At 54.5% G+C, this 10,090-nt stretch overlaps 1 protein-coding gene across 2 annotated transcripts; it reads left to right on the top strand.

Annotated features, from left to right (window-relative positions):
* Window positions 1–1,149: 1,149 nt before the first annotated feature.
* On the top strand, window positions 1,150–9,337 carry BSND (barttin CLCNK type accessory subunit beta). Of its 2 annotated transcripts, none has more exons than XM_084786410.1 (4): window positions 1,150–1,618; window positions 5,854–5,945; window positions 7,158–7,412; window positions 8,304–9,337. In XM_084786410.1, the coding sequence occupies exons 1-4, from the start codon at window positions 1,442–1,444 to the stop codon at window positions 8,707–8,709; spliced, it is 930 nt and encodes a 309-aa protein (XP_084642536.1). In that variant the 5' UTR covers window positions 1,150–1,441; the 3' UTR covers window positions 8,710–9,337. The 2 variants fall into 2 exon arrangements, with proteins under 2 accessions (XP_084642536.1, XP_084642537.1); XM_084786411.1 differs by lacking the exon at window positions 1,150–1,618 and adding an exon at window positions 3,467–3,957.
* The last annotated feature ends 753 nt before the right edge of the window (window positions 9,338–10,090 follow it).

Raw genomic sequence — 10,090 nt, 5'->3', positions numbered from 1 at the left:
TGCAGCTGAACAGAGCTGAGGAACAGCAATGGTGGGTGACAGAGACCAGAAAGCTCACTGGGAAGGGACCCCATGGGCAGGTGTGCTAGGAGAGGAGCATGGGTGAGCACAGTGTGGGCACAGGGGACATGCACATCCCTTAAAGGAAAGTCCCTGGGTAAAGGGCTGCAGGGAGCTCAGTGAGAAGCCCTTGATGTTGCACAGGTCACTCGCAAGAACTCCTGCTGCCACGCTCTGGATGCCTGTGGTGGCTCTGGGTCTCTGCAGTGGCAGTAACGGAAGTAAATCAGAATTTCCCCACCAGCCATCTTAGAACTAGACGCCCTCTCCTAGGCTGTCATTTTTAGGGCAAAGATGGCTTTCGAGGTTGGGGACCAGGAATGGGGGAAGTAGATGTCAGCCAGCCAGCCAGGCAGCCATATCTGCAGGGGCTCCGGTTACTCCAGCCCCCATGACAAGCAGGGCTAGGCTGTCTGTGGACTGCGAAAGGGGTGTGTCAGCTAAGGCCTGGAGCCAGCTCTCGTTCTGGCTGCTATCTCTCCCCCCCTTTCCCCCTCCCCCCCTTTTATAGATGAGGAAAGTGAGAGCAGGGCCATGCACCGCACAGCTGGAGAACCGCACAGCTGGAGAACCGCACAGCTGGAGAACCGCACAGCTGGAGAACCGCACAGCTGGAGAACCGCTGGGGAGAGATCCAAGACCACTGTGGTTTTGCTGCCGGAGCCTGGCCCTGTTTCCCCCTATGCTGTGGTTGACTAGGGTCATGCTAGTGTGACACATAGTCTCTGGGCTCTATTCCAGCAGCTCTGTCACTCACTATCTGTGACTTTGGCAGATTACTTGTCTATACCTGCACCCTTCTTCGTGAAACAGGAATGTGACACCTGTCTCCTTAACTGAACTGTATGGAAATGTATCTAAGAGGATGGCCTTTTGGTTGGCACGGCCACCTGTGTTGAGCCCAGATGATCAAGTGTCCTTGAGGAGGTGTCTTTAGGCGTCTAAACTGTCAGGCTGTGGGTTCTGGAAACCGCCATGGCCCCACCCCTGACTGCCAGAGCTGGGAGGTGCAAAGCCTGTCTGGGCTCACTTCCACAGTAGGCAAATGAGGTGATGTCAAAGCCACTGGCTGGCCCAGCCCTTGTGACCTCCCCCAGCCCTCCCCAGATTCACCAGCTCCAAACAGCTGGGCCCAGAGGGAAGGAGAGTGTGGCAGGAGGGAAGGTAGATGGCTGAGCACAGGGGCCCACTGAAGCGTGTCACCTGCCCTGCAGAACAGCTGGGCCCAGGGCTGGGAGCTGGACCTGTGGGGACCTTTCCTTGCTTTGTGCATTTCGCCTTGGTTCTCAGCCACCCAGCGTATGTCGTCAGTCCCTGAGAGCCTGCTCAGCCTTTGAGTAGGATTGTGGGCAGTTCTCTGCAGGGGCGCTGGTCAACCACCATGGCGGATGAAAAGACCTTCCGAATTGGCTTCATCGTGCTGGGTCTTTTCCTGCTATCCCTCGGCACGTTCCTAATGAGCCACGATCGACCCCAGGTCTACGGCACCTTCTACGCCATGGGCAGCATCATGGTGATCGGGGGCGTCATCTGGAGCATGTGCCAATGCTACCCTAAGGTAGGGGGGCGGGGAAGGGGCTCAGGAGGGCAGGTTGGCTCTCATGGTCTCTGGCACCAGATCCTGGCCTCCAACTGCTGTGTTCTTTCCATAGGGACCCCCATATTCTCTCTGCTCTGGGGAGTGCTTTTGCTTTTCCACCCATCTCTCACTGTGGCTGTTCGGCAGGCCCCTGCCACCCAGCCACCTTGGGGACACAGTGTGACCTACGCTCGGTCCCTGTGTTTGATGACAGGTTGGTCAGCATTTACTACCTGCCAAGCCTGAATCCACAACTCACCCCAACCCTGTCCCAAGTGTCCTGTGTTTTCTGCAGTTCCTTCATCTTGCAGACCCCAAAAGCAAAAAGCGCAGGCCTCAGGTTGGGGGTTTGCTCTAAAGAGCAGCAGTGAACCCTGGATGCTCCATCCCGGGCACTCGCTCAACCCTGGGTGCTCTGTCTCATGTCTCCAGCTTCTGAGAGCTCTGATGGGCTGCGTCTTTTTGAGACATAGTACTTTCATCTGTAAAATGGCTCCCCGGTCTTGGCTCTGCAGAGCCCTGTGGTAACCCAGGTATGATGTGTGGAAGATGGGGAAAAGGCATATTTGCAACTGTAGTGTCGTGTCGTAGTGTTGTGTCAGCTGCTGCTGCTGTTGCTCTTCTTGATCCTTACACAGTCCTGAAGAGTGACCATATCAGGTGTTGTAAGCCCTCAGTGCCCAGAGAGGTAGAGTGAGTGTCACAATGTCACACAGCTAGTTAGAGACAGACTCAGAGATATAGGAAGAGCAGAAGGGGTCCAACTTGTGTTCTGTCTCTGAGTGCCTGGGTGACTGAGCCACTTTGTTGTCCAAGCCTCAGTTTCCTCAACTGTACAATGTGAGTCAGGAGGATGGCATGGGAAAGGGGGACAGACACCTAGGGTGTCACTGAGCCTTGATACTAACAGCCCTATCCTCCCAGCCTCCTCCACCCCTCCCCTCTTTGAGGTGTCCCGTACCTAGACAGAGTTCTAAGAATTGGGGCTAGGTCCCGGCCTCTCCCATCCCTGCCCATTCTATGGCCAGCCCAGGGCTGTCACTTATATCTGGAGCTTGGGCAGTTCGAACTGGTTTGGAGGCATTTACAAAGCAGTTTACAGTCAACTCTCCACTGTGTGCTCAATGTCCTGAGCAGAGGTCACTGGGAGAAGTGGGCCTTGAGGCCAGAGCCACCACATCACCACCTGGTGGTGGTGCGTGTTGACAAGGCAGCATCCTTCCCAAGGGGCATCCGGTGGAGGGATTGAATAAATGCAGGATGGCTGGGGGTGGGGGTGGAATAGGGCTCAGTATTAATGAGTAACTGTTGAAGGCTCACGTGCTCCTGGGTGGGGAGGTGGCATGGCTGGTGGAAACCCTCACCTCCTAGTGTCCCTCAGACCCCAATTCAAGTCCATGTGTCCTGTGCCAAGTCTGTGACCTTGGTAGAGCCCCCCTGTCCCATGCCCTGCATGGCCAAGTGCAAGGAAGCAAAGGGTGATGTGGGGGTGGGAGGGGTCCTGGCACCGGGCCTGTAGGAAGCAGGCCGTGTTCTTCAGATGGTGTTGCTGGCACTGGAAGGTCAGGGGTGGGGCGGGGAGAGCTGTCACAGGTGGAACAGGAGGGAGAAAGTGCTCCCACTCTTCACCGGAGCCATTCTGTTAGGTTTTGAATACAAACCTGGTTAGATCTGGTACTCACCTGGGCCTCAGGCATGGGTTAAGATGGAGAACTGAGCCAGGGTAAATCTAGTGCACAGGCAGGGTGGAGGTCGGGGTGGGGGTGGTGATGGGGGGTAGGGGGTGGGGCCTGGGGGCTGTTAATGAAAATGCTGAGCCTGAAAGTTGAGGTGGAGCAGGAGAGTGAGGGGAAAGGTGTGGAGAGCTGAGCCTTAGCTGCACATCCTCTGCTCCTTACTTTTGTTTGCTCGGCTGGAGCTCAAAACCAGGACCTGGTGGTTGAAGGACCCTGTCGTCTTTGTGGGTTTCCCTCTCCATGTTTCCTCCCTCTAGGGACTGGCCAGTGTTCAGCCTGAACTCAAATCCAGTGGGCACTTGCTGCTGAAAATTTCTCTAGAACGCCCACGGTTGCGGATAAAGGTTAAAATCTTTAGCCTGATGTTCTGGAGCTTTCCAGGTCTGATCCCCCGACCCATCATCAATTCTGCACACCCTTTCTCTTTCTTTAGAAAAAGAATCTGTGCTCTAAATGCTGCTTCCTCTCTGTCTTCCCCATCCTTCTCATGCCGGTGATGGTGGTCACGATTGAAGTGGTGGTGATGGTAGTGACCATGGTGATGGTGACGATGAGATGACGGTAATGGCAGTGGTGACGGAGGTAATGGTTGTGACAGCGATTGGTGGTGGTGATGACGATTGTGATGGCAATAGTGATGATGACAATAATGATGGTGATGACGACACAGCAGTGGTAATGGTGGTAACGATGCAAGTGAGAATGGTGGTGGGTGGCAGTGGCGATGAGGATGGTGACGGTGATGATGGCAGTGATGACGATGGTGATGGCAGTGATGATGGTGGTAGCGATGGTGATGGTGGTAATGGTTGTGGCAGCAATTGATGGTGATGATGATGATAGCAACGGTGATGATGGTAGCGATGGAGATGGGAACGGTGGCGATGGTGATGATGATGATGGTATCGGGGCCATGAGATAGTGAAGGAAAAGAGGGAAATCCTAAAAAATGTATGGAACCAGCTGACCAGAGAGCATCCTTAGTACAGATGTAAGATGCTTAGACACTGGGAGGGTGTTTCCTCAGGAGTATAAGCGCTCCCCTACCACCATCCCCTTCTTCCTACCATCACGAAGCCTTGCTGCTGCCGATAATGCCTCCCTCACTGGACTCTGTGGGGAGAGACAAAGATTGCTGTTTATGAATCTGGAGCAGTTCATCAGGGCCTCCTCGAATGTTGCCTGGAAAATGTTCAGACTTGTGTGAGCCCAGTGGCTTGGTCTTCAGGGGGGGGAGCAGTTTGAGATTTACTGAGAAGCTGTGAGTCCAGGCAGGCAGCATGTTGGGAGAGTCCTGTGTGTTCTCTCAGGGAATCCTCACAGCTCCTCTGAGGCGCAGAGCATTAAAAGCCCCATAAGACATATAAGCATAGGATGCACTTCTTTAACCGTGGGTGAGAATGCAGTCTGAGGCATTAGGTACATCTGCACGGTGGTCAGTCCATTTCCAGAACTCTTTTTAAACTGAGAAATAGAAGATCTATACCCACCATGCAATAGTACCCCATCACTACTCTCATTAGTCTTGGGGAGCCATCAGCCTACTTTCTGTCTTTCTGGCTTCCGCAACTTGGTACACAAGGAAGTGGAATCTTACAGTGTTTGTCTCCGCCCCACCCCAATCTGGAACATTTCAGTCAGCGCCATGTCTTCAGTGTTCATCTTTGCTGTAACGTGTATCAGAGCTTCCTTCCAAAGGCTGCCTGGCATGCTATTGTATTTGTCCTGAGTATTTTGTTGTCTGTCACCCATCTGGTTGTGGCCACAGTACTTCTCTGAGGACGGAGGGGCAGGTGTCTCTTGGAGGCTTCTCTCATAATCCACAAGAGTTCAGAGAGTCTCTGGAAGGATGGATGGCCCCCAGGATCCACAGCAAGGGCCTGGTAATGAAGAGATACCCGTCTCCAGGACCCCAAAGACAGGCAGGGTTCTTTCTGCCTCACAGGGCTCCTTCCTCCTTGCCTTACTTTCCTACCCCCAGTGGCCACCTCTGAAGCTAGGCTGCTTGATCTAGAAAGTTCAGGGATGGAACTTTGTGGCCATACCCACAGCCACCTGTGTCTCTGCCTCCCCACCACAGCTGTGCCCTGTGAAGGGCAGGTCAGTGACTGGCTTTCCACTTACACACCATTTGCAGAGACCTCTTGGAAATGATGGGCCTGGGCGCCCTGTGGGGCATCTCTGTTACTCACTGCTGCCCCCCAGTGCCCAGAATGGTTCCTGCAACACAGGAGGTTCTCTGGGGATTATCTAGTGAAGAAAGGACATGGAGCAGACAGGAGCCTGGATATCTGTCTACCCACTGGGGTTGAGCCACGAACAGGAGCTCTGACATCGAGTAGAGGCCCCTCCAGATCTTCCTGCTCCCCTACAATGTGCATACAAAGTTTCAGAAGCTCTGGGACCAGCTGCCAAGGTGTGTGGGGGACAGCTAGCTCCAGTCCTGGTCAGCTGCAGAGATGATCTCTCTCCTTGCAGATCACCTTTGTGCCTGCAGACTCTGACTTCCAAGGCATCTTGTCCCCCAAGGCTCTGAGCCTGCTGGAGAGCGGGCTTTCAGAGGTAAAGAGGTAAGTGCCGGGACGTGGGGTGGGGGGGGGGGGGATTGGGCCCTCAGCCCAGCCTCCTGTCAAATGCGGGGAGGAGGGGAGCAAGGGAAGAGGTGAGAACGGGGAAGACCAGGATGGCTGGCTCGGGTGTCTGTGTCCCTGTCTGGTCCCATCCAGCTTCCTCTTTGCCTCCCATCTTCTGAGGACACACTCTTAGAAACCATAGATAGTTTCACATTCTCCGTTTTACGCATTAGCATCGTCATTGTTATTTTATAGATGTAGAAACCAAGAAGCACAGAGCCCAGATCTCGCAGGAAGTCAATGAGGGAGACAGGGGTGAATCCTGGCCTAACTTGGCCATAGCCTGTTTCCCTCCTGGAGGTGTCAAACCCTGCTTTTGCCTTGGGGCCCAGCTGAGAACCCTTTGGCTTTGGTTAATCCATTGAGCTGTGACTCTTAAGCTTCAAAGGCCAGGCTACCAGCCCTGGAACTATGGGAGCTCAGGGCCACTCTGCTTTGTTTGTGGCAGTTTGTATTGCTGGCATTTTCCACTCTTGATACACAGGGAGAAGTGTCCCAGTGAGAAACAGTGGCCACACCCTGGTGGGTGGGGCCACCCCAAGCTCTATCTCAGGACCCATAACCTAGCTCAGGCTAGCCGAGTCTCCGTCCTTTATCTTGTCACCTCCCAGTCATGTGACCTTGGACAAGGGCCCAGACTCTGAAGTACAGTGGCAGGGAGTAGATCACTGTGGCCCCTGATCCACCCAAGCAGGGTCTGTGTCACTCCATGTATGAGCCAGTTTCAGTTGCTGTGCCTCAGTTTCCTCAGAGCACCTCCTGGAGTTGCAGGGAGAGTAGAGGCTATCACTTCCCAGCATTGAAGGTAAGGGGTCTACATCACTGTGTCTTGTTCTGCTCAACACAGAGCTGTGAATGGTGGTTGGTCTGACACCTTGAGGGCTCTGCAGCAAGCCTGCATGCCGAGTCTTCTCCGTCTTGCCATCACACGCTGTGGATACCTGTGGGGACATTACGTCATGTTGACTTGGGGTCAGGCCAGTGCTCCGCCACTTAATTTACTCGTTTAGTTGGGCCTCGTCCTTTCATCTGTGGCGTGGGTACAGTGACGCCTCTGAAATGTCTCTTGTGAAATCTGTGGGCCCCTGTGACAGAGATGGGTCCTTGGTGAGGAAACTCACGTCCTCTCTCATTGTCTCTTGGACGCAGCCCTCAACCCCCCTATGTCAGGCTGTGGGAAGAAGCCGCCTATGACCAGAGCCTTCCAGATTTCACTCACATCCAAATGAAGGTCATGGGCTACAGTGAGGACCCCAGGCCCCTGCTGGCTCCTGATCTGAAAACAGGAACCAGCAGTGGTGGAGAGGGAGAGCCTCGTACTGCTCCGACCTGGATGGAGGCTGCGGTGGTCGTCCACAGAGGCTTGGATGACAACGAGGGAGAAAGATCCCGTGCTCACAGCAGGTGAGTGGGTGGCCTACAAGTGGGAGTGCTGCTCAGTTCTAGAGCGAGGGGCAGGAAGTGTGCTGAGAGGGTGGCATGGATACTTGGGGGTGAGGAGCAGGCGGCGGAGGGTCACAGACAAGTGATGCCGGGCTGGGGCTCTGGTGGACCTCTCTGCTAATCTTGGCTCCTTGGCTGTCTAAGCGAGGCACGTTTTGGACTTTCCTGAGCAGCTTCTTTGATGGGTAGGGCCATTTCCGTGACACAGGAACACTGCTTTAAGTGGCCAGCACATAATTCTTCTGTTTCCAAACGTTTGTGAGCAGCAGGGGGATTTCAATCATGGCTGGGCTGTTGACCTGATTGGTGGCTAGAGCAAGTTTGTTCCTGCCACGGCCCAGTTCTTGTTTATTTTTGAGTTCAGTCTCTGTTGGCCCCACGCACTCATGTGTTCCATCATTGCTAGACAGCAACTTCTTCTCAGGCCTTGATGGCCCTCCAGTCTCCTGGAGTTCCCTGTCCAACGGGGAAGGCAAAAAGAAGCGGGTGGCACAGAAGGAGCTTGCAGTGGTGAAATGGACCACGAGGGGCCACAGAATCCTGAATGCCTGCAGTTGTGGATGCGCCACTTGGCTTTTCTTTCTTTCTTTCTTTTTAAATTATAGCCCTGTTCCTTGAGCACACACTCTGTACCAGGCACTTGTGTGAAGTGCTCTGAACATGTCACCTGCTGTAAATCTCAGAAACAGCCACACACAAAAGAGGGTTCACATCCCCCCCCACCCCCCAGTTTCCAGGAGAGGAAAAGGAGCCTCAGAGATATGAGCTTACTGCAGTTAGTGGCTGAGAACTGGACCCAGAGAACGTGACTCAGGTCCTACCCTTCTTCACCCATGGTCTTTGCCTCTGCAGCCCTCCAGTGTGTGCCCAAGGCTCTGCACCCTTGGCCTCGTTCCAAGACGACCTGGACATGGGATCCAGTGAAGGCAGCAGCCCTCATCCATCCCCACCCGACAGGGATGAGGCACACCCGGAGGTGCCCTGGGCCAGCAAGGGTCCACTGGATCGCTTCAGTGACTTTGCTCTGATTGATGACGCCCCTGCATCAGAGGACATGGTCCTGGAGAGGCAGATGAGGGAGGCAGCTCTGCCCAGCAAGCAGCGGCGGTCCCTGAGGATGAAGGAGCAGGAGACTGTCCACACAGGCGCAGAGGAACCGGAGCAGGAGGAGGAAGACCTGTATTATGGGCTGCCAGACAGCCCTGGCGACCCCCTCCCTGACAAAGAGTTAGGCTTCGAGCCCGATGCCCAGGGCTGAGATAAAACTGTATCCTGGGTCTAGCCCGACAGCACTGCTCTCTTCACGTGACCCCACAAGGGCTCAGTTTTCCCACCTCCCAGATGAGCTTCTACGAAGGGTCAAGTGAGGCAGTGAGCTGAAGCACCTTGGGAACTGAAAAGAACCACACATGGGTGGTGGGGAGCAGCAGTCACCCTTCCAATGAGGCACACACTTCTGGTTGTAGCTTGCTCTGCTGACCCGCAGGTAGAGTGGGGCTTTCTGAGGTGCTGTGTTACAGCCAGACCCTCAGAAGTCCTTTCTTTCTCCCAACGCTGGCCTCTGATTGGGCCATTTTGTGGTGCTCCCCAGGCCCCTGCCCAACTCTTTCAAGGTCCCATGTCCACTGAGGTTTTTGTCCTCTGGTGGGTGGTTTGACTCACCCCTCTCAGAGCTGACGCAGTCCCCTGTCTCAGTCTCCCCAGTGGCTTCCTGCTCTGAGTTCTGTGACCCTCTATAGCTGACCTCTGCTGACCTGACATGACCTCTGGACAGATCTCTGGTCTCTCCTGTTCCTGCGATTGCCCCTAGCCCACGCCCACACCCTTGCTCGAGTTGTCTTCTTCCATGGCCCTGCTTGCCGAGTGAATTCACACTCATTGCTATACCTCTGCCTGAGTGATGACTTTTTTTTTCTGCCAGCTTTCCTGGTGTCCCGACTCCCAGAAGAGAATGTTCTCTCTGGGGCTTGCGCATCCATTTCTGTGGCCTGCTGCCTGCCACTGCCCTGGGACAACATCTCGGTCTCATCCGCCATAGTTGCTAGGGGACCCTGTGCACGTGCAGCTCTCAGAAGACCTGGGAACCTTTGCAGATGATGTCACTGTCCCCGATTTTGACAAGTATGGACTCAGTCTCAGGCACTCGCTTTTCAAAATGGCTTCTAGACAGGTGACAGCAGCAGTTCACAGAACACACCTGTCCTGGCTTAGAGTAGACAAAAATCCAGCTGTTGGATTAATTCCACTTGATGCTCTTGGCACGTACTGAGCATCTGCTATGCTCCAGGAACTCAGCTGGGAAAAGAGTCACTGGTCCTTGACCACGCCCCCCACAACCATCAAAGGACTCACAATCTTGTGAGATTGCTGTGCTGTAAGTGGGGGACGGAACACAGAACAGAAACTGGATTAGCAGAGTCCCCCACCCCCACCCCCGTCTGCCGAACTTGCTCCTCAGCCCAGGACAGAGGGAGCCATGGGGAGGATGGTGCTGCTGCATCTTCCAGTCAGGTCCATACACATAGAGCTGTCCCAAGATGGCTAGGAGCAGAGCACTGGGAGAGGGTCAGGGACCCTGGCCAAGGGAAGGAAATAGTGCTAGTGTCGAGTGAGTGAGAAGGACACACCGCAAGCCTCTG

The sequence above is a fragment of the Acomys minous genome, assembly GCF_964271855.1.
Source record: "Acomys minous genome assembly, chromosome: 6".
In the NCBI taxonomy this organism is placed as follows: Eukaryota; Metazoa; Chordata; class Mammalia; order Rodentia; family Muridae; genus Acomys; species Acomys minous.
The sequence above is the reverse complement of the archived record's forward strand: the minus strand, read 5'-3'. Positions and strand labels throughout refer to the sequence as shown.

Coding starts and splice junctions, on each gene's coding strand:
- BSND (XM_084786410.1), top strand. CDS start 1,442: ATGGCGGATGAAAAGACCTTCCGAATTGGCTTCATCGTGCTGGGTCTT. Junction 1,619..5,853: donor TGTGCCAATGCTACCCTAAG/GTAGGGGGGCGG, acceptor CTCTCCTTGCAG/ATCACCTTTGTGCCTGCAGA. Junction 7,413..8,303: donor AGATCCCGTGCTCACAGCAG/GTGAGTGGGTGG, acceptor TTGCCTCTGCAG/CCCTCCAGTGTGTGCCCAAG.